Source organism: Ambystoma mexicanum, chromosome 12, assembly GCF_040938575.1.
Source record: "Ambystoma mexicanum isolate Mex_15411 chromosome 12, UKY_AmexF1_1, whole genome shotgun sequence".
NCBI classification, from domain to species: domain Eukaryota; kingdom Metazoa; phylum Chordata; class Amphibia; order Caudata; family Ambystomatidae; genus Ambystoma; species Ambystoma mexicanum.
In genome coordinates, this window is record NC_090936.1 from 525,115,529 (window position 1) to 525,137,879 (window position 22,351).

A 22,351-nucleotide genomic window follows, 5' to 3' on the forward strand; every position below is an offset into this window, starting at 1 on the left:
TACTTGAGGGTTTTGTGCACTGAAATAAATGCAAAAATAAAATACAGGCCCAGACTCCTATGTGTCCCCAGCGGTTAGACATGGGAGCCTTCTGGTTTCGGTAAGCAGTTACATGGGTTTGGGAGCCTGGGGAGGGGGAGGTGACATGACGTCCCACACCCAAACCTGTATTGATTTTTGTGCGACTGACAGCAATGTGTTCAGCAGGACCTTGTAAAGATCTTGTTCTTGGAGACGATGGCACGGGTATCGATGGAGAGTTTTGTATCTTTTTAAGTTGAGAATGGTTTTTGATCGCAAGATGTTAAAAAAAATATATATATATTTTACCATCCATCCCCTGCAGATATTCATTGGTCTCCTATAACCTTGTCTACTAGTAGTTTTGGTCTTTCTTCCCAATAATATTTTGCTGTATAAACGGTTCTCCTCTGCTTGTTTATCGCACTCCAGAACGGATATTTTGTTTAAAGTTTTTAATAAACATAAAGCAAACCTCTCCACAGGCTTGCCGAGACTTTCTCCTCCTGGCTCAGACGCACAGCAAGAAGTGGCAGAAGTCACTACAGTATGAACGGGACCAGCGTATTCGCCTAGAGGAGACGCTGGAGCAGCTGGCTAAGCAGCATAACCATCTGGAGCGAGCATTTCGTGGTGCAACAGTGCTACCTGCACAGTCATCCAGCACAAGGGGCTCCCCTAAAGGTAAAGTCCTCTCAACATTGTAAATGTTTTTATTCCTTAGAAAGGATGTTCTTTTAGTTACCGATGTTATTTTGTTTTTCATATATATTTTTTTTGTCATGGACCAATCGGGGAAAGCGTCCTTGTGCTAGAAGCCGACTCTTGCATACAGAGTACATTCTTTTAAAAGTTTTTGTTTTTGTTTTTGAGGCCCCTGGCTTCTAAAATTGCCAAAAATCGTAAAGGCTGATACAAATCGTAGCTTCGGAATATTTGACCCAAGTACATTCACCAGGCCGTCCACGGATAATGTTATCAGAGCTGAAAGTTCACTCTTTTGGTATTCATGTTCACATGTACTTTTTTTTTAATGCTTCAGCTGACCCCTTAATCGCCTTAACTTTTGTCTATTTGTAGTTTTTGGGGTTTGATGCTCCCACTCTTTCGGCATTCTCAAAAGGTGAATTTTTTATCCTTCAAAATGTCATTTAGTTTCGCTGAATTTAGCATTCTCACTTTAATCTTTTAGACACGTCATTTTTACTTCCAGTTCAGCACCTTTACATTTTTGCAGACTACCTGGACTCATTGGTGGGACCAACACTGCAAAATCTTCAGAGGGAAAGGCAATTTCACAAACCATTGTTTGACATAAATTGTGTGTACGTAAGGAAGGAGCAAATCAGTGCTGTAATTTGCAGTTAAATAACTTGTATGCAACAGAACAGACCTGGAGACGCTCGCCTGAAGGTTGCATTCATGTAATTGTTTTTTCATGAGTAAATTCTAGATAGCATATAGCACAACATTAATGAAATGCCAATGCGCTAATATGTGCAAATTGCATACAAAATCCGTCCAAATGCTTTACAAAGTCCACCTAACCCCATTAACTCCACAGAGCTTTTCTAAGTTGTCTTAAAAGTGACTGGAACAAATTCTTAACAAACCGTGCATATAGGCCACAGGCGCTTCTTATAATCAGCCATTCAAACCCTAACCATACAGAGCTCGAGCTTAAGGAAACAGTTCATAGGGGCTCAGAATAAGTAAGGCTGTGTCTGCTTAAAACTCTGCAGAGGCACTTGTGGTTAGTTGGACTGAAACAAGAGGCACCATAGTGCAAAGGAGTTATAGCATAATATTGGTGAAAAAGACAGTTTACAAATATGCAAGTCTATAAATGTACACCAAAACAAGGTTCATTCAACTAGAAGTATAGGGTTCTCTCTTACTGAAGGATATTACCTTTGACATTAAAGTGACTTCCTAAAGAAATAAGGTAAAAATCAATGGAAATAAATATGGGTAAATACATATGAATAATGTTATAGTACCAGGAAATCCAATGGTCTAGTATTTCTTTAGCACCTAGGCACCTAACAACATGTCTCCCAATTTCTTAAAATCACTAAAATGCTGGCAAAAAGTTAACATGAAATGAGGCAAAATAATCCCATGTCACATCAGCAGACTTGGATCTCAGGAGGAAGAACCTTGGTACATGATGCTTGATATACAGACCTAGTGTAATCCACGCTGCCAGTTCCATCAACTTCCTAGTTCCTGTTCAAGTAAACTATAAATTAAATTGTTTGCGAATCCAGTCCAAATAGCTGTATCTGCTCTAGAAATGGGACTTTCACCGTCACCTCGAGCCTGTGCTTCAGCTTCTGGACTGCAAAAAACTGTGCTATTAAATTAGCAGTGCTGTCAAGCTTCCGGGTCATTCTACAACACATAATCACAAAGCAGCAGGATTCCCAGTACATTAAATGTTGTTCTTCATTGGTGAACTGGAAACAGTCTAGCTGTTAGGTAATGAGCAAAATACAGGGCTGTCTGGTGAACAGAGGCCTATTTCAAAATTATGCAGTTTAGTCCCTCTGTCTATGCAGAGACTAAGCTTGGGCAGCACCATGGCTAAGATATGGTGACTCGATGTATGAAGCATTAACTTGCAATAAATGGCACTTGAACCTGCCTTTGGCATATGGTGGTAGCAACTGGATATGTGTCGATGCATGTTGCATATGCTGACTATACCATGCATATGACACATTAAATGCAATTGAATCGCATTACTGGGACATTTGACTTTCCATTCGAGGGCAGCAACTTGACATGTGAGGCTGCACCCTTAAAACAAGAAACAATATCTCCAAGTCAACCTCCATACATATGCTATTGGCTTTGTCAGTGGTTATTTTGTCTGTGTTCAGGGACTTGCATAGCTACTTTTCTCTATCAATCCAGGACTACACGTCTTATAATGCAGTGATTAATTAATCGTGGAACAGATGCTGTATGGAATGTACAAAGTTCAGACCTGGTTGTGATGCACCAGAGCTCTGTACATCAGCAACGCACCCGGGCAGTTAAAGGTAGGGTTCAGGGTTAGCTGAGAAGCTGTGATAGCTGGGCTGGACAATTGAGCTGGAGCTCTGCAGGGAAAGAAGTAGTGTTGAATGAAGCAATCAAAGAATTGTGAGATGTTCTACGAAGAGTAGGATCTCCTGGTCCTTCCCGAAGTGTATGATGGATGGAGCCAGTCTTATCTGCATATGTAATATATTTCAGTGAAAGCGGTGTTTATCAGGAGATGGACTGTTTCCTGTTCCTCCTAACCCCTTGGTAGTGATTTGTTACCAATCTGGCAATGTGGCTTCTGGAGGTGTGCTGGCCTCTGGAATTGGTGAGTTTCTTGGGCAAGTAAAGTAAGTAGTGTTTTGGTTTTGACTACCGTTTTAGATGATGCAGTTTGTCTTGAAACTGATGCATACTTGAAGGGATACAGCATACAATTTAGGATGATAGTCATGTGGTTGAAATGTCTTAGTCCTTGGAGAGGTATTCTGGACCCCTGTTTTTAAAAGGGCGAAGTTGGCAACTGGGACTCCTGCTTGTGGTGTGACTGTTCCAGTGAGAGATGTATTGAGCCTAGACAACTGTTCTGAAACTCAGGGCCGGAATGGAAGGCATGCTGGTACCATACTGCTTGTCTTCTTTGCCCTGTGTGTTTTGAATGAGATATATCATTCAGCGATAATGAGAGTTGAAGCATGCATCTGTTGAATTTCATGGTACTCTACCACTTCTGGCTTTGGGCTTGCTAGTAGAGGGGTTTCCTAGAAGACTGAATTTGGTGTTTGTCGGGGTGAGGTTCAGGTTGGTAATAGAGATTCAGATTTGGATGAGGCACAGACCATGCTCGAGTTGATATAGGTAGTTAATGCAATTGATCTTAGGATAAAGCTGCATTTCATCTGCTTATTGGTCCCTTCATGCTGCATGATGTAGTCAAGGGGGCCCTGCCAAACCAAATGGGCTGCTGTTGGAGCACCACTTCTTCTTGCAGTAATGCCTTCAAAAGGAGCATGCTGCCCACAGTTGCTGGTGTCTCTAGCGCGGATTGGGCAGAATGGACGGGTGTTTGGGATTGGGCACGGTGGGCCCACTGCTGCACCTCAGTCTGGGGATGTGCTAAGGCCCTCTCCCTATTCACCACAGCTGGAGGGGGGCCTTGGGGGATGCATGGTCCCTAGCAGCCCTTGAGGATGTGTGCGCCTTGTATCGTCCTGTGCAACCGGTGCAAAGAGTTCTCATGGATCTTGTTCCTAGGGCATGGTACTTACCCTTTGCCTTCTGCCCCTGCTTGTCTCTCCTCCCCCAGCTTGTCTCTCCTCCCCCAACCTGCCACTCTGCATACAAAGTCAGCCCCCACCCTGTAATCTTGCTTGTGGCAGGATAAAATAGTCCCAGGCCCTCCCCCCTCGGCTATGTCCACCACCTGCTACCTAACCTCCACTGGCTGGTCCTACTCCTGAACCACTTTCTCAGAGACCTCCCGTGGTGCACATTAGCACTCTTGCCCTGTTTGATGGAGACCACCTCCCCTTGTGCCACCAACCCAGATAGGAGAAATTACAAACTCCTCTTCCAGGGTGTTTGTTGCAGCCACCACCTGCAGAGTATGCTCTCATGCTCCTGCAATGCCTCTGTGTGTGGGCGCCCATATGAGGCCCAGTCTGAGGGATATACACATGTGCTCCTGCCTCCCTAGCCTCTTTTCATTAGAGGCCACCGCCAGTGCCTCGCCCTCTCCAACTGCCTCAAGAGGCGCTCACAAAGAGAGTGAGGTTCCCATCCTCATCCATCATGGGGAATCCTCTTACTCCTGAGAGAAGAAACGCATCTCCTGCCCCGTCACCACATAGCTGCCTTCTCCTTTCCCTTCCAGTATTGCAGGTGCACCGTGACTACCATAAACAGAAACGTTGAGAACTGTTTAAATACTGAACTTGAGAATCCAAATGTATGTAACCCACAAGAGAACCACAGCTTAACCCCAAGTGAACCCCTTGAAGTGAACAAACTATCCCATTCCTCATTACTACAACGGAAAGTCTACTCATTTTTAATATTCAATAGTTCTCCAGAATTTGATCTTTCATATAGTCAAATACTGTGGAATATTCCCTGTTGCCAGGCTGTGAATCGTAGGTAATAATGAGCAGTTTGAAAGAAGTTCCAGAAACTGCAAACACTACACACACTGCCTCCCTTAACTCCACCCAACACATCACCAAGGGTTGCACTGCATTCCAAGAATCATAATACTACAGCTTTTACTTTGACATGGCGTGGATGCTATAGATAAGTACTTTTTTTTTTTTTTTTTTTTTTTTATTTGCACGTGGTTCTATCAAAAAATGACAGAACCTTTACAAAATTCAAAACACAATAATTGTTTCAGTATAATTCATAAAACATGTAAAAACATCATTCCACATAAATTCATAAAAGGACATAGCACATGTGCAAAGTACTTTACTATTGTGTTTTTCTTGTCTTCACTCATTCTGTGCTCCCCTACAAGGGACATCCTTTTACTGGTATTCTCCAGGGTGGAACCCGGTGCAGTGAGTTTCCTCTCCTCACCTTGGGTGATACCAAAACAAAAAAAAACCTTTTAAAAATCTTCTCTACTTGCGGACTGATGAATAAGTATGTGGACGACAAGCATCAGAAGTACCTTTTTTAATGCCTTTATCGAGATCACAATCTGGAGTCATGCTCGATTTGTTGGTATTTCTTCAATAATACTTTAAAAGATAGACTCAGAAGATTGGTTGTCTAGCTCGATGAAGGCCCTGTGGACGCAGACTCTACTTCAGTGAAGAGTTGCTTCTCTATGCTCTACGAGGCACCTGGTGGGGGCTATCTCTTCAAAGAGAGCAAGTTCCCATGAGGAGGCTTCCAGGGGAAAAGGAATGAAGGATGATTTCACCCTGACTCATAAAGGTTCTCGTAGACCTGCCATGCCTGAAAAGCTTTCCCCTTCTTCCTCTCAAACGGCTCACTCCATCGATGAAAGACTTGTCTGCAAAATACTCAACGACTGCTCCATCCACAAAATTGTATGCAATGACTTAATCCTTGAGCCTCACCCCTCTTTATGCGTCTACGGCGGGGTTGTCCAGCTCCAGACCTTGCGGCCGGAGAAATGTAGAATTTTCTGGGTACCCCTCATTAATATTCATTAGATACATTTGGATACAATGATTCTAAATGTATGCTCATTTTCTCTTATGAATATTAATGACAGACATTCTGAAAACCAATCATGCTTCCAGCCCTCATGGCCTAGAGTTGGACAAAAATGATCTACGGCTACGGCAATGATGACTTTGTCCAGGAAACATTAACAGTCAATAGTTCAGTCAACTGCTTCGTTGACTACGACATTAAAACCTTGACGACAGCTCGGCTAACATTTTTGGCGATCTCGTCGACAATCAATGCCTTCAAGGCGTCCCTGACAACTCGCTTGGTGATCTCCTCTCCTATCATTCTGTCTACCATTGCTTTAACGACTTTGTCGATGCACCAGTATGACGCAGGAGCACACAGATACTTACATGCTCCAATCGCCCTTTCTCACACTCCAGTCATTTGCTCAGCCTACTGTCTGAGTCTTCCAATGTTTTTCCTAAGGACAACCTAGAACACACCATTGACACTGAAGTTCCAGATGGTGTGTTTTTTGAGGAAGAGGAATTGTCTGGGATGTCTTCAGCCCAGCCCCTCCCCTAAGATACCCTGGAAGGCCATGCCACATCCACCTGTATCACGGCCCGATGATAAATCGCTCTCCGTAAACATTTTAAGCACTCTGCTGTCTGAACTTCAGACAAGGGTCCAACAATGCCTTCCTTCACTGCACCACCCAAAGGGACGAACAGCTAGGCAGAGGTCAGCTAATACTTAATTTCTCTGTGCAGTTCTTCCAAACAACAAAGGCTGGAAGGTTGTTTTTTTTCCATAAGGAAGTGATCTCCACAGCAGCAACAAACATTAAAGCTGACAACACTCGGACCATCCTGGCGAGATATGATTGGGCGATCTGGTTTAAGATGGGTCCCATACTAGAGTTTCACCTTGATCAAAAGAAGCAGGAGGCCTTTCTCCTGCTTTGAGAAGATGAACCTTCCTCTAAATCATGCCATCTCTGTGGCAGCCAATATCGCGGACACAAGATTTCACCCAATGGGCAACGGGGCAGTCCAGAAGGTGTCTCACCCACTAGTCCCTGGTGATCTGTCTTCCTGGTGGCCAGGACACGGCCATCGCTTTTGGATCCAGTTCCTGGGGGTGGACCAGTGTGGGAGCATCACCTGGGTGAGGGGTCTTGTGGGAGTGGGACACAGGATGGTGAGACACAGTATCCCCTTCCTTCTAACACCTTTACCCCATCCTACCAGCTAGGATATTTAAGAAGTCTACCCCCATAACCCTGCAAAACGCACACTTTCTCACAGACAGTACGTTATAAGAGAAAACTGACTAACACCTGAGTAGTATACCTGATGTGTCCAAATACATTGGTCAGGTAATTACTGACCATCACACACACCGGACTTCCATTACACTCCCCCACACGGATAAAAGGCAGAGCACGAGAGCACACTCTGAGCGAGGCAAAGCACATGAGGAAACAGCAGTTCAGAGACTGCAGCTGAATCAGGACAGAAAGGTGGCAAAGCCAAAGGGGGTCGCAAGGAGGGAAGTTACCATGACCTTTTCGACAAGGAACCGTTACTTTCATGAAACCTCGAATGGAAAGCAGAAGACTAGGAAACCAGGTGGAAGAATCCTCCATTTTGTTTCGGAGGTACCCGGGGCCCTCCTGCATCAAGAATCAAGGCGGGGAGAATCACCGGCTGCTGTGGTTCCAACCTTGGCTCCAAGAACAAAGCAGTGTCTGTGAAATCAACACAGCGGGTGAGTTGGGGAGACTGATACAAAACCTGTCTGTGTTGAAGCCAAGGTTGCAAGCAGCAACATTGTATGGCGAGCACTGGAACAAACATTGTTAAAAACGCGTGTGATGAGAGGCGCAAGTGAAGTTGTACTGCTGATGAGTGATTGAACTTTAAAGCAAGCTACAATACGTTTGACAGAGTCGTCCGGCACTGCTTGGGTGCTCAACCGAAGGTCTCTGTAAGGTACCCAGCTGAGAAGTGATAACAGTAGATAAAGTGGGTCTGAGCCTGGCAGATAGTAGAGATACATTATTTACAGTTATAGGCACATTCATTCACATAGTTTACAGAATTTACAGACATGGTATTACCTAGTTTACAGATCCAGTTTAGGTACATGTAGAGATACATAGTTTACAGTTACAGGCATATTCGTTCACACAGTTTACATAATTTACAGGCAGGGTATTACCCAGTTTACACAAGACATAGTATTGGTGCATAACAGAGCCACTCTGAATAGTGGATATTCACAATAGGGTTAGATGTGTACAAGAACCGACCAAGAAGAGGGTTGGTTTTCATTCAGAATGAGCAGGTTTTGGCCTCTTTCCGGAATTAGTTGAAGGCTGGTTCTAGTCCGATGTTAGGAGGTAGAGCATTCTAGGTTTTAGCTGTGAGGACTGGGAAGCTTTTACCCCCTGCTTTATGCAGTTTGAACCTACTTATGATGAGTTAGTTGGAATGAGAATATCTAGTTTGTCTTACTGAGGTGTTGAGTTTGAATTTATCGCAAAGGTATTTGGGTGCTTGATTGTGTATGCATTTGTATGTGAGGGAAAGAGTCTTGAGTTTGATTCTTTGGTTAATAAAGAGCCAGCGAACACTGCACCTCATATCTGAGATGTGCAGTTTTCTGGAGAAATAAGTTGCTGCTCTGAGTGCATTGTTTTGTTAGATCTGAAGTTTGCGTAAGTTATGTTGACTAGTGTCTAGGTATAGTGCATTACAGTAGTCCAGGTTGGTTAGTATAAGCGCCCTGGCCAGAGTGATACAATTATCAGGTGTCCGGAAGGGTCTGCAAGCATTAACGAGCTTTCAATTTAAAGAGAATATATGTGAATCGAAGTGGTCCTGCGATGGGTCAAGTAAAATTCCACGCATAGTCAAGTCTTCGATTTCGATGAAGTAGAGCAAGTTTGGAAAAGTACATGGATTTGGTCCGAGCCCGGCACATGGAGACCAATTGAAGGTTTTTTGTTAGTGGATGTGAGCCTGGTGGAAGGGGATCCGGGGTGAAAAGTGTCACCCGAGAGGTTGTATAAGTGAAGATCCTGAGGGGAAAGGAACTTTTGAATGTTTGTCCCATCAGGCCCTTTGAAGTAAGAGACTATGCATTGCAAAGGGACTTTGGCACAGAAGGCCCTGATACTGAGATTTGAACTGCATCCTCGTGCTAGAAAAGCCAGAGACTGTGCTAAGCTCGAGTGTGCCGCCTTGTCCTGTGCAGAAAATGTGGGGAAGGGAAGCAAACAGCTTGAATAGCCTGACATATCATTTCTTGAACACTTTTCTTTTGCATAACATTTTCCCACATTATTTTGTATTTAGAAGTAAGGATTGGCAATAGGTTTATTAGTATAGGCCCTTTTATTTTGAGACTCGACTAGGACTGTTATTATTTGATAGTCGTAGCTTGCTCCCATCTTTAGATTTAGGATTAGATGAGCGTTTTTCAAACCCAATTGAAGTTCAATAAATACCCTTGAACTGTGATCACTTGGGTCTGTTTTACCGTTTGATACCATGCCTTCCTTATACCATCAATGTTGGTTGAAGGCCACACATTTTAGAGCCGATGTACAGTTCAAGGTAGTAGCTGTTCGTAGATGACCTTTCTAGGAAGAAGGTTGATCATACTTTGCAAGTGATATAACAAACACAGACATTGCCATGTCTCTCGGCACTCTGCTATAAAGGCGTCCTTTTCAGTCCATTTGCTCCAAGCAAAAGAGCTGCCTGTGTTCCGGCAGAGATTACCTCTCCGTCTCTGCCTCAGGTGAACAATACAAGGTTCAGTCCTAAATTTACTGAGCGGTCCACAGACCACAATGCTCTTTTCCACCCAAGGGCAAGTCCAAGCAAGCTTGACTCCTATCCAGTGGTGTCCTCCTGTTTCAGCAACCCGGTCGGAGATCGCCTGTTCTCTTTCCTACAATGATGGAGGCAAATATTAGACAAATGGGTGCTTTCAATGGTGACAAACGCAGGCACACCCTGAAATTGGTCAAATGTCTGCCACTAACTCCGCCTGCTGGCAGAACAAAGAAACCTCTACATGCACTTCAGTTAGAGGTGCAATCACTCCTGTCCAAAAGTGCTGTAGAACGAGTCTCTCGTTCTTGGAGAAATCAAGGCGTCTACTTGTGTTGCTTCCTGGTCTAATAAAAATCAGAGGGCTGGAGAACCATTATCGCCATTATACCTCAATACATTCCTCTGCTCCAAATCATTCCAAATGTTTACGGTGCAAAAACATCCACAGCCAGCACTGCCAAGAGTATTTTCAGTCGTCCCTAGACATGGGGGACACCTATTTACACATCCCCATTCACCACCATCTCAAGATCATGCACTTCATGGTGGTGGGCCGCCACTGCCAATTCAAGGTCCCTCCCTTTGGCCTCTAATCTGCCCCAAGGGTTTTTTTACTAAATGTGGGGGTGTGGCTGGGGCAAAGACATCTCAGGAAATCAGCAACCCACATCTACCCTTGATCCATCCCTCAACCTGGGCCTGCATTATTCAAAAGCCACAGAAGTCTAACTTCATTGGGCTTCTCCCTAAATTCAATAAGATCATGTATGATTCTGTCTCAGCAGACTGTGTTTATGGGGGTGAACCTAGATACCACAACTTCAACGGCAACCGTCTACTGACAAAACCTCCAATACTGTTCAGTGTGAACATTGTGACTCCAAAAGGTTTGCTCCGTTTGGATGATTAAGTCTATCTTGGGCATGATGTCTTCATGCATTCCGCTCATCAAGAATTTCTCAGTTCACATGCTCCCCCCTGCAGGCATTTTTTGATGTTCGTTGAGATCAGTACTCCAGACATTGGGAAGACCATCTAACAAGCACGTTCCACTATGCTCTTCTGTGGTGGTCGAACAAGGTAAACCTTACCAGCTGAGCACCTTTCGCAATCCCTAATCATGTGATGGTGGCAACGGATGCATCCATAGGGAGGGGTGGCGAGTCCACGCTACCGATCTTCCTGCCTCGCCTCTGGTCAAGGGCAGTGTTCAAGTCTTTTCTACCCCAACCGCAAGAAGAAGTGGTCAATTTGGTCACGGATGAGACTTCCACGATGTTCTGCATCCGGAAACAGGGAGGCACTAGATCTCAGATCGTATCCTCCAAGGCTCAGGAAGTCTGGAATTGAGCTTTAGACAAGGGAATGTTTGTCTCCCTTTCACCTTCTCGACATACACAACTCGGTGGCCGATTCCCTTAGCAGGGAGCTCCACTTCTGCCACAACATTACTATACAGAGTTAAGTGTTCACCATTTTCTGGACACAGGGAAAACTGGACATGGACATGTTCACCACAAGGGACATCTCTGTGTGACTTGTTCACCAGCTGTTTCCCTCAGCAGGCCAGCCTCAGGACGCATTTGCATTTTCATGGCACAGAAGGTTCCTTTATCCTTTTCCAGTTTTCTCTCATTCCATGAGTCTTCTAGATAGTCAAACAGCAGCTGCATAGACTGATCCTTGTGGTGCCAGCATGGCCAGGCCAATTCTGGTTCGCCAGGTTCTTACCTCTCCACGGCTGCGCCAACCATGCTTCACCCCAAAGTACATTTGGCTGGTATTTCCCGCTAAATGTGAACGTCTTAAGGTGTTTTTGCTGACTTTCTCTCCCATATGCAAGCCTGCCTCTTCTTGGGAGTAAACCTAGTCCTCAAAACGATGATGGTGCCCGGGTTCAAACTGATGCATAAAGCCAGTATGAAGGCAGAGAGATCCAGGTGATTTCTAGCAAATGCTCTACCTAATTTTTCACAAGGACAGTGCCCTCCTGTGGACCTATCCATAGTTTATGCCTAAAGTGCCAACCTCTTTTGATATGAACAAGCCCTTCCCCTAACTAGTTTTGTTCTCTGCTGTGCCATCTGCTGTGCACTAATTTCAGTATTTGAGCACCCTCATGGATGTCATGAGTGCTCAAATACTACATTGATTGTAGCAAGGATTTTCGTACATCTTTGCAAATGTTGGTTGCTTTTGGTCATGCGGTTACTGGCAGGGATTTCTAAAAGGCCTCATTCTCCAAATGGCTCTCGCCTAGTATTGCTTTCTACCATTAGCAGGTTGCTTCCTTCTTTTTTTTATTTTTTTATTTTTATTTTTGTTGGCAGAGGCATATAGCAAACACGTACATCTGAGTGAGCAAGAACTCCAAACCATACAAGGGATATATCGAGAATGATGAGACAATAACAGCACAGCAGACAGAGAGTAGAGGCGTCGTAGTATATCAAGATGGTACATTGCATCAATGTGAGATGTGGGAGGATTCTCCTCCGGAGGCGGTCTCATCTAGGCCATGGATGTAACTGTTGATGGCAGTCCATTTCTGGAATGAGGAGGGGGGGGGGAGTGGCACTTCCAATTTTGCAGAATACACTTTTTAGCAACAATACAACCCACATTCAAAAATGTGGCCATACATTTAGCCCCTTCTGTCTGCCACACCCCAAACAGAGCTCCCATTGGATCTGGGTCAACAGGAGTGTCACAGATCTCAGTCAGTGTCTCCAGGATCTTACCCCAGAATTCCATTAGCATCGGGCACCCCAGATCATGTGTAAGTGACGGGCTTCTTCTGCACCACAGCGAGGTTAGGGTTGTGAGTTGGTTCGAGTGAAACTGGGGATCTTGTATGGAGTATAGTACAGCCTGTTGAGTAGTTTGTACTGAATGGTACGGTAACAAAAGTTAAGTGAGACTCTACTAGTGTGGGAACACATCTTTCCCCATAGATGGTCAGTGAGCTCCAGTTCAGTCGCCCAGTCGTCCCGTACCCTGGAGTGTTGGGGTGAGGTGCCCAGTAGTAGTATCTTGTATAGTGCGGAGACCACCCCTCCAGCGCCGCCCGAGTTGGCAATGTAGGCAATCCCGGGGGAGTCCAAGGGTTCGTTGGGGAAGCCAGGCCAGGCGGAGCGAAAGGCAGCACGCAGCCGATAATATTGCAGAAGTTCCAGGGCTGAGCCAGTATGGCCTGGTCTCCAGGTCTGTGGCGTAATAAATTGCCCCTCTGGATAGAAATCTGTTAAAGCGAGATACACCAGGGTTTCCCAGTGATGCGCCAGGGCCGTATCATGTGTGGGTTCCAGCCCGGGGAATAGCCAAGCGGGGAGCCACTTATAGTTCGGGTGGTGGTCAGCACAGGACTGAAATATTCAACCCCAGGCACGTACCGTGGTATGAACCGGATCAATAGGGGAGTCTGGTTCGTATTGCCGGTGCAGTATTGGTGACATAACATTGAAGCTCGCTACCGCCAGGGCTTCCAATTTAACATGAGGGGGAGGGCCAGGGTACCAATAAGAAGCGAATTGTGCCTGGGCTGCAATCCAATACCGTATCATGTCAGGGGTGGTGAACCCCCCCCTCTATCGTATGGGGGTGTCATGTCAGACCATTTTTTCTGCACCGGAGTGCCATAAAAACTGTGCATATGCCTTATGCAGTCTGGTAAAATAGTTTCCCGGGCCAAATAGGGACATTACTAAATATATATAGTAGCTTGGGGAGTAGAATCATCTTGACTAGTGAAAGTCTGCCGGCCAGCGATAATGGAAGAGACCGCCATCGCTCCATTTTGGATTCAACTTGTTGTGCTGCCGCTAAGTAGTTATCAGCTAGTAGTAAGTCTTTAGTCAGGGATATCTGGACCCCAAGTACTTAACCCCATCAGGTGACCAATGCAGCGGGTATTCAGTGGCAGGTCGTGGAGTAGATCTGGTGAGGGGGGAAGAGCTCGGATTTAGTTTAATTTATGGTGAATCCAGAGTGTGCCTATATGGGTGATGTCGCATATTATTGGGTCCAGATGATTGGCGGGGTCTCTATTGAACAATAGTACGTTATCGGCATAAAGTGAAATGATTTCAGGAGTATCTTTCAGCCGTATCCCTTTGTGTGAGTGGCATGCCCTAACGTGATCCGCCATTGGCTCTATCGCCAGGGCAAAAAGAATCGGTAAGAGCGGGTAACCCTGTCGGGTGCCTCTGAAGAGTGGGATTAGGCCAGACGTCTGGGAGTTGACTCGAACCCTGGCCACTGGTCAAGTGTAAAGCAGCTGAATAAATTTAATCATGTTAAGCTGAACACCCATAGTTTCAAGTACTAACCACATATGCTTCCAGGACACCATGTCAAACGCCTTCTGAGCATCAAGCGTGACCGCAACTGCATTGGCGCCCTGATCAAATCTCGACATGACATTGAGGAGTCTTCTAATAGTGTGGGATGTGGATCTCCCAGGTACAAAACCTGACTGATTGTCGTGGACCATATAAGTCATGACTGGGAGGAAGCGATTGGCAATGACTTTAGCAAAAATGTTGGTATGTAGATTCATCAGCGAGAGGGGCCTATAGGACCCGCATTCATCGCTTGGTTTACCGGGCTTGAGTAGTACAGTGATAGCAGCCTCTCGCAAGGTGGGGGGTAGAGTTCCCAGGCAGAGTGCCTCGTCCCATTCCTCAAGTAGTTTAGGGGCTAGCAGGGCAACGTGCTCTTGATAAAACTCAGCTGTAAGCCCGTCGGGGCCCGGTGCCTTGCCCTTAGGAAGACTAGAAATGGCCTCAACAATTTCATCCAATAGCATTGGAGAGTCCAGTTGGTCTATATTTGCGTGGGAGATACAGGTCGTGGGAATTTGCTCAAGGAGGTCTCTCGTGGGATTCACTGTGTTCAGGGGGTTGGGAGTATAGCTCTGTGTAGAAGTCTGTAAAGACGTCTAATATCTGTTGGTCAGACCATTGGTTCGCCCCCCGTCTATCCTTAACACAAGTGATCTGGGTGTGGCCCCATTCTCCCCTTGTCAAAGCGGCCAGTGTTTTGCCGGGTCTATCCCCTTCTCCGTACTTCCGGGCTGCCTGGGGGCGGCTAAAGTACTGGACCTCCCTTGTAGCAAGTTCATTGAATGATTGCAACTCTTCACTAATCGGGGAGAGGACAGCGGGGCCAACTGATGCCGGGTGCGCCTGTTCTAATTAGTGTAGTCTAGCTTTCCCCTAATATTGGCCTTGAAGGCGTCCCATCGGGTTCCCGCAGTGGTGGATTGGGGTGTATTATGTTCAAAGTAGGATTGTATGTCAGCAAGGATGTCCGCCTTGAATACAATATCCTGAAGTTCAGCAGACTTAAATCACAACCTATATTTTGTTTAGATACTTCAACCTTTTTTTGGCTTATAGTCCTTTCAAGGCCGATTCTAATGTGCCAATGATATTCTTTTGTGCTTGGATCTGCACTCCAAATGACACTATTGTGGCTGAAACAATAATGACTAAATATTTTTCTTCATATGTTGTCACTTGTAATTTGTGCGACTCCTGCACCAGATATGATACGATAGACTCTTGGTTATTTAAATTTTAATTGATTTTATTTTTCATTTATTATTTTCATACATTCCAGTCATCTAAGTTTACATGAAATACACTTTTATTCTCCCAACACGTGTTTCTCCACAGCTTTTAGCCATGGTTCCTCAGGAGAGATTCTGTACACAGAAAAATAATAGTAATTTAGAATACTTTTAACAAAATTATTGAAAATTGAGCTCAACAGAACATTGGTTAATGATCATTTCACCGTTAACACTTTATAAATGCACTCTCTTGAGCTTTTGTATCATCTCTGTATAGAAAACAAGACTAAAGAAGAGGAACACTATTGTATTGAATTAAATATCCTGGTTAACTCACCCTTTCTTTTTTCTTTTTTTCCTTTTTTTTCTTTTACGAAATATAATTGTAGTATATTTGATTTCAAGACTTGAAAAGTGGGTTTCTTTTATACCAAAATTGATAGATCTGAAAAGAATTTCAGTAGGACCAGTTATTTTAATTACAAAGGTCTTGTGTTACTCCTTACTACAACGTGGCTGAGTTTGGGTAATCCAAAATAATTTTTTAAAATTGAAAGACGAAAAACTTTACCTTATTCTTATTATTATTTGCCAGGTCCGATTGCCTAAAGCATGCTCGCCAGGATCCAAGGTTGTTGTGAGACTAATTTCGTTCTGTTTTTATAAATGAATTTGGCGCTTGATGACGTCATCGCGTGCGCGTGCCGCGATGACGTCAAGACGCTCCAAAAGCGTGCCGCGGCCATCTTGGTGTGTATATTGTTTACTGCGAAACCTACTTTTACTGATACTATATGATGCTTTTGACAGAGCGCTTTAAGAACCTGTCGCCGCCATCTTGGTGGATATTTTACTTGTTTAAGAGACTTACTTTTACTAGTGATTTCGTTCATGATTTATGATTTATGGATACATAGTTACATTCAGATGATACAAAACAAAAAAATCATACAATTCAATATTAGCACTTGATGACATATAGTGTTGACAACATCTTCTTATTACAGCCAATATGCCATCTCATGATCTGTGTTCAAACCTGTGGAACATGTGTCCAAAATGCAGATCCATTTTGATTCTCTTTTTCCTAGCAGAAGTTCCCTATCACCACCCCTTTCTGGTAGAGCATTTTTTTCTAAACCCAAGACTTTTATATCCTTGATGTTTTCTTGATTGTGCTCATTAGAAAAATGTGTAGCCATTGGGTATCGTGTCTCGATTTTTTTATAGACTTAGGTGTTCCATGATACGAATTCTCATCTCTCTTATTGTACTGCCCACATATTTCTTTCCACACACATATATAATTGCGTAGATGACAAATTTGCTTCTGCAATTGATTAATTGTCTGATTTCTTGTGTTTTTCCAGTAGGTAGATTGACTTATTTGGTTCCATGTAACATATAAACACATATTGTGCAACTTCCACATTTGTGTGAACCTGTTGGTGCTGGCAATTTCACAAATTCACTTAGATTACTCATTTTGGTATTTTTTAGATGGCTAGGGCTTAACCTTTGTTTTAATGTAGGAGCTTTTCTGTATACCATTGTTGGTTTCTCTTCTAGATATCCTTGTAGGGTTACATCTGTGAGTAAACTGTTCCAATGTTTATTTAGTAATTTTTTCACTATATGTGCTTCACTGCTATATGTGGTGATGAAGTGCGTTTTCACACATGATTCTGTACTTTTAATGTTTATTTTTCAATAGATTTGATCTTGGAATTTGTTCTGCTTTCTTTATAGCTTGATTCAAAGTCTCTTCTCTATATCCTCTTAGGATACATTTCTCCTTTAAATCCTTTAGTTTTTCTTTATACCTCTTTTCTTCACTACAGTTTCGTTTTACTCTTAACATTTCCCCATATGGGATGTTTTTAATGATGTGTTTCACATGGTTACTTTGTGCATGTAATTTGTTATTCACTGCCGTGGGTTTAATGTAGAGATCTGTTAGAATATTTTCGCCATCCGTGTATAGTTTTAGATCCAAAAATTCAATTGCTGTTGCTCTGACTTTCTCTGTGAATTTGATATTGTAGTTGTTGTCATTGAGGTACATGATGTATTTCTTTAGTTCAATCTTATTTCCATTCCATATCATAAGTACATCATCAATGTACCTTCCCCAATATACCACGTTGTTATCACTGAATGCTTTGTTGCCATGCATGATTCAACTCAAAATGCCCCATGAATACATTGGCATAAAGGTGCAAATTTTGCACCCATGGCCGTACCTTGCTCCTGTTTCTATATTGTTTGATTGAACATGAAGATGTTGTTTAAAACAAAGTTAAGCATCTCCAAAATCATATTATTTTGCTGTAAGAATGAAATAGACCTGGTTTTCAAAAAGAATTCTACTGTTTCAAGTCCTTTGTGTTGTATGCTAGTGTATAAAGACACTACATCAAGGGTCACAAATAAGAAATTGGATTCCCACTGGATAAGTTCCATCTGTTGAATGACATGTTTTGTATCTCTCAAAAATGAGGCAAGTCCTGTGGTGAGAGGTTTAAGGTGTAAATCAATATATTGTGATATCCTCTCCGTGAGAGATCCAATGCCATTTATTATTGGCTTGCATGGTGGAAAAGTTTCATAATTCTTATGTATCTTGGGCAGGAAGTAAATAATAGACATTATTGGATTAGCTATGTCCATATAGGGTGATTCTTCCTCTGTCAGTAGACCAATGATTTCCTCCCAATTTTTGACCATATGGTGCCACTCTGCTTGTAAATCCTTGATTGGGTTAGTTTTGAGTGTGGTGTAGCATTTTGTATCACTTAGTTGTTTGATTCCTTCCGCCACATAGTCTGTTCTTTGCATGAGGACTGTTTCCTCCTTTATCTGCTGATTTTATTACTACTTGTTGATTCTTGGATAGCTGTTGTAGGGCCTCTCTTTCTGCCTTAGTAAGATTGTATTTAAGTTTGGAGGTTTTATTCTTCAAATAGATTTTGCGTAATTCTTGACTGACTGCTTTTTGAAAAATGTCTGACGTTGTTTTCCATCAGAATTGGAATGAATTTGGATTTGGATTTCAAATAAGTTTCTTCTGTCTGAAACAAGTCTATATTTTGTTCTTCCATCAAGTTTTCCAAAGAGAAGCTTGTCTCTGTCAGATTCATGATATTAACCGTCCCTTCTGCTAGTTCCACAGTGAGGGGTGAGATATCTTTGAGGTTGATTGACTTTGGTTTCAGCAGTGTTTCAGCAAAATATTTTCTCAACTTAAGCTTTCTACAAAATTTGAACAGATCCACTTGCGTGTGGAAATAGTCTGTTTTGTTGGTTGGGCTGAAATTTAGCCCTCTGTTGAGTGCTGTTACTAGTGTTTTATTCACATGTTGTTCCGATAGGTTAAGGATCAAATTCACTGGTTCATTCTGGTTTCCCTGTTTTTCGATCTCGTTAGCATGCCTCCTTGTCCTAAACCTTGATTTTATTTTTTTTGCGCCTCCTCTCTTCGCCCTCTTGTTTTTGTGAAATTGGTTGAAATATTTTCGCCGAGATTGGGATTTGACCTTGTTTTGGAAGTCGCACAAATTACAAGTGACAATATATGAAGACAAATATTAAATTGCCACATGTTGATGGTAGGCGGAGGGGCACCCAGGTCCAGAGATGGCAGGACCGGAGCATGGTCCGATAGCGTGCGAGCACGTATACTCGCGCCCACCACTCGACCCAGCATTCCACTTGACAATAGGAACATGTCTATTCTAGAGGAGCTGTCATGAATCGAGTAGTGGGTGTATTCACGTGCCTGTGGGTGCAGTGTCCTCCATGCATCACGAATATCAAAAGTTGTATAATGAGCCAGCAGTTGGCGTGCCGCACCAGACAGCAGTCTAGGGGCTGTACCAGTTCTGTCCAGGGTAATGTCTAATATGAAGTTCATATCCCCACCCCAAATGATCTTTACTCCCACATAACCCAGCAGGATGGACACCACCATATCTACGAAATCGGGCGAATCTACATTGGGCCCATAGGTATTCACCAGGAGGTACTCCCTATTGGCTATCGCACAGTGCAGTATGACATACCTCCCCTCCTTATCAATGTAGCTCTTGTGCAATATGAATTTGAGTGACTTGTGAATCATTGTGAGGCCCCCCCTAGCCCGCGTGGAGTATACAGTGGTGCATCTGTTAGGGCCCCAGGATGGTGCCATACACTTCGTAAGAGGGCCCATATCGTGCATCTCCTGTAAGAGTAATATTTTGCAACCATGTCTACCGGCATAGGCCATGACTCTACGGGCCTTAGTATAATTGCTCAGGCCCCGGATGTTCCAGGACATTACTGTAACAGACATTCTAGAGGTCTAGGGTACATCCCAACACTGTCGTTGTACATTATATGCGCAGTGTGAATCGCCACTATGCGTGTGTCCCGATGCAGTGTTGTCTGCCAGTCTGCTTCCGCCTTTTCCAGTAACAGTTCGCAACCCTTACCCACCTCCCACCCACACCACCCGACCCTTGTGGGTAGTGTACCCCCCTCCCTATAGAACCAGAATTCCCTGAGAACCATGGAACAGCAGTGGATCCCCAACGTGGGTCCAACCCGCTAGTGACCCAACCGGGGCCAAAACCCAACAATAGCATAACAAAAATAAACATTGTAATCGCAGTGGGGTGCACTGTTGCCGTGTGGTGGACATAGGACAAAACGCGGATGCCATGGAGTATAAAGCGGTACATGAAACAATAGAACGCATAATAATCACATTGCCCCGCACCAATCTGTATGGACAGGACACAGAGTGCCCACAACCTAGGTGGCACATGCCCAAGGGAGTAAGGGCAGTAGCGCAATTGCAAGGCCAGATGTGGTTGGATGAGAGCATATCTGTGGGGGAGGGACCGCAGACGGCCTCCGGGGGCACCTAGCAGGTGTGGTTATTTCAAGCGATAAATGAATATGCGTAATAGTGACAGTGAAGTGTTGTTACCATCAGCACATTAAAAGACGAGCCATAGTGCCCGGGCTGCAATCTACTTGGGCAAGCGGGGTTCAGTCATTGTCTCAGGAGTCATCATTCACGTTGTGGAGTGGTATCTGATTCTCTATAAATTTCATGGCTTCCTCCGAGACGGTAAAAAAGTACAGTTTTTCCTTGAAGGTGATCTTGAGCCGGGCAGGGAAAAGGATTGCATAGGGGACATTGCGTTCTCGTAGCATTTTCTTGACCCCGAGGAACTGGGGTCTCTCCTGTTGTACCCCAACAGAGAAGTCGGGAATATACGAATGGTATGTGAATCAAGGCGGAGGTCTCCTTTCTCGCGGGACAGGCTGAGGATGAGATCCCTGGCTCTAATTGAGGATCCTAGCAATTATAGGCCTGGGGGAGTCTCCCGGCTTGAGGGCATGGGGGTAGGGCCCGGTGAGCACGCTCGACCGTGAAGTAAGGGAACAGGACAGGGTCGGCCAGTAGGTCTTTAAGGAGAGTCTCAACGGCTAGCTCCATACGTCCCTTGAGGGCGTTCTCAGGGACCCCGACAATGCGAAGGTTGTTCCTGGGGGAACGGGATTCAAGATAATCACATTTCGCCTTTACGGTTTTCATGTCTCGGGTCAAGGTGGCCAGTGTCCTGCAGCGAGTGTAGACTGTCCTCATTCGCCCCTATTCGATTTTCGGCCTCTGTGATTCTGGTCGCTGCTTGGTCAACTCTCGACTTGAGGGATGCAACATTAGCGTTAATGTCATCAAGCTTTTTGTGGAAAGAAGCAAAGTTCTTGGCCATAGATTATATCATTAGGGTAAGATCCGGGGTAAGTGCACTGGAAGAAGGCTCATGTTCCGGGCGCTCTTGGGCGGATGCCGCAGGCTCGGCCTCCGCAAGAGGGGTGGCTTTTGCAAATTTGTCCATGGCGCCCGTTTTGCTAGCACCCCTAGATCTATTAGACATTGCAGCTGTGGTTGGGGATGCCCGCAGCTACGGGTCGCACAAGGCGCTGGCGCACAGTGCCAAGGTAGGTGCCCAGTGGAGGAGCCAGGAGTAGCAGACAGCCCAGCAACTGTGACCCAGGTCGATTGGTGGTGGACTTGCCAAGGGGTTTCAATGGGGCCAGTTGCCCTGGGATTTAGTAGGGTTTTAGTCATGTCGCCCTCGGCGTTGATAGTATCCAGGCAATAGGTAAACGTGCTATGTGTCTGCCAGGGTAATGATTAGGGCAGCAGTAGGAGTGCAGGGCCCATCCGCGTAGCACTGCAGCATTGAGAGAGTGGCGTCGCCGAGGGTGAGCTGGGACAAGCACGGCCTCCGCAGTTGGTCCCCGCAAGGCAGGAGAACCGAAGGCCGTGTGCAGTCGAGCCCCAGGAAGTGAGACTTGTGTGGTGGCCCCGGGGCGGGCTCGTTACATTCAAAGTGTCACGGGAGACCAGGCGGCCTTAAGAGGAGTAGATGAAATGCCATGCAGATGGGGCCAGGCATATGAGTCATTTGGCGCCTCGCCGCCAACTGCAGCAGCGGGGTCACCCACTTGGATGTTATATGTGGGAGTGGTCTGCACCCCCCCGCCCCCCCAGCTCCTAACCTGCTCCCAGATGCGGCACAAGTGCGCAATCGGTCTGCCGGAAAGCTGGAAGTGGGTTGCGGCCGCCCCGCGGCGCTCCACAGGACCGGGGACCGCAGCGCTGCAGTTCAAGGAGGAGAGGTGGCCTTAGGTGTCGGGTAGGTGGAGGCCAGGTCCTCTGAGCCGCGCGGGC

At 44.9% G+C, this 22,351-nt stretch overlaps 1 protein-coding gene across 1 annotated transcript in view; it reads left to right on the forward strand.

The window, feature by feature from the left end:
* OSBP (oxysterol binding protein) overlaps positions 1-22,351 on the forward strand; it is a 1,428,945-nt gene that overhangs the window by 346,722 nt on the left and 1,059,872 nt on the right. The window contains exon 4 of the mRNA XM_069628826.1: positions 507-705. Coding sequence (XP_069484927.1) covers positions 507-705 — 199 coding nt within the window. The remainder of the gene's footprint in view (positions 1-506; positions 706-22,351) is intronic.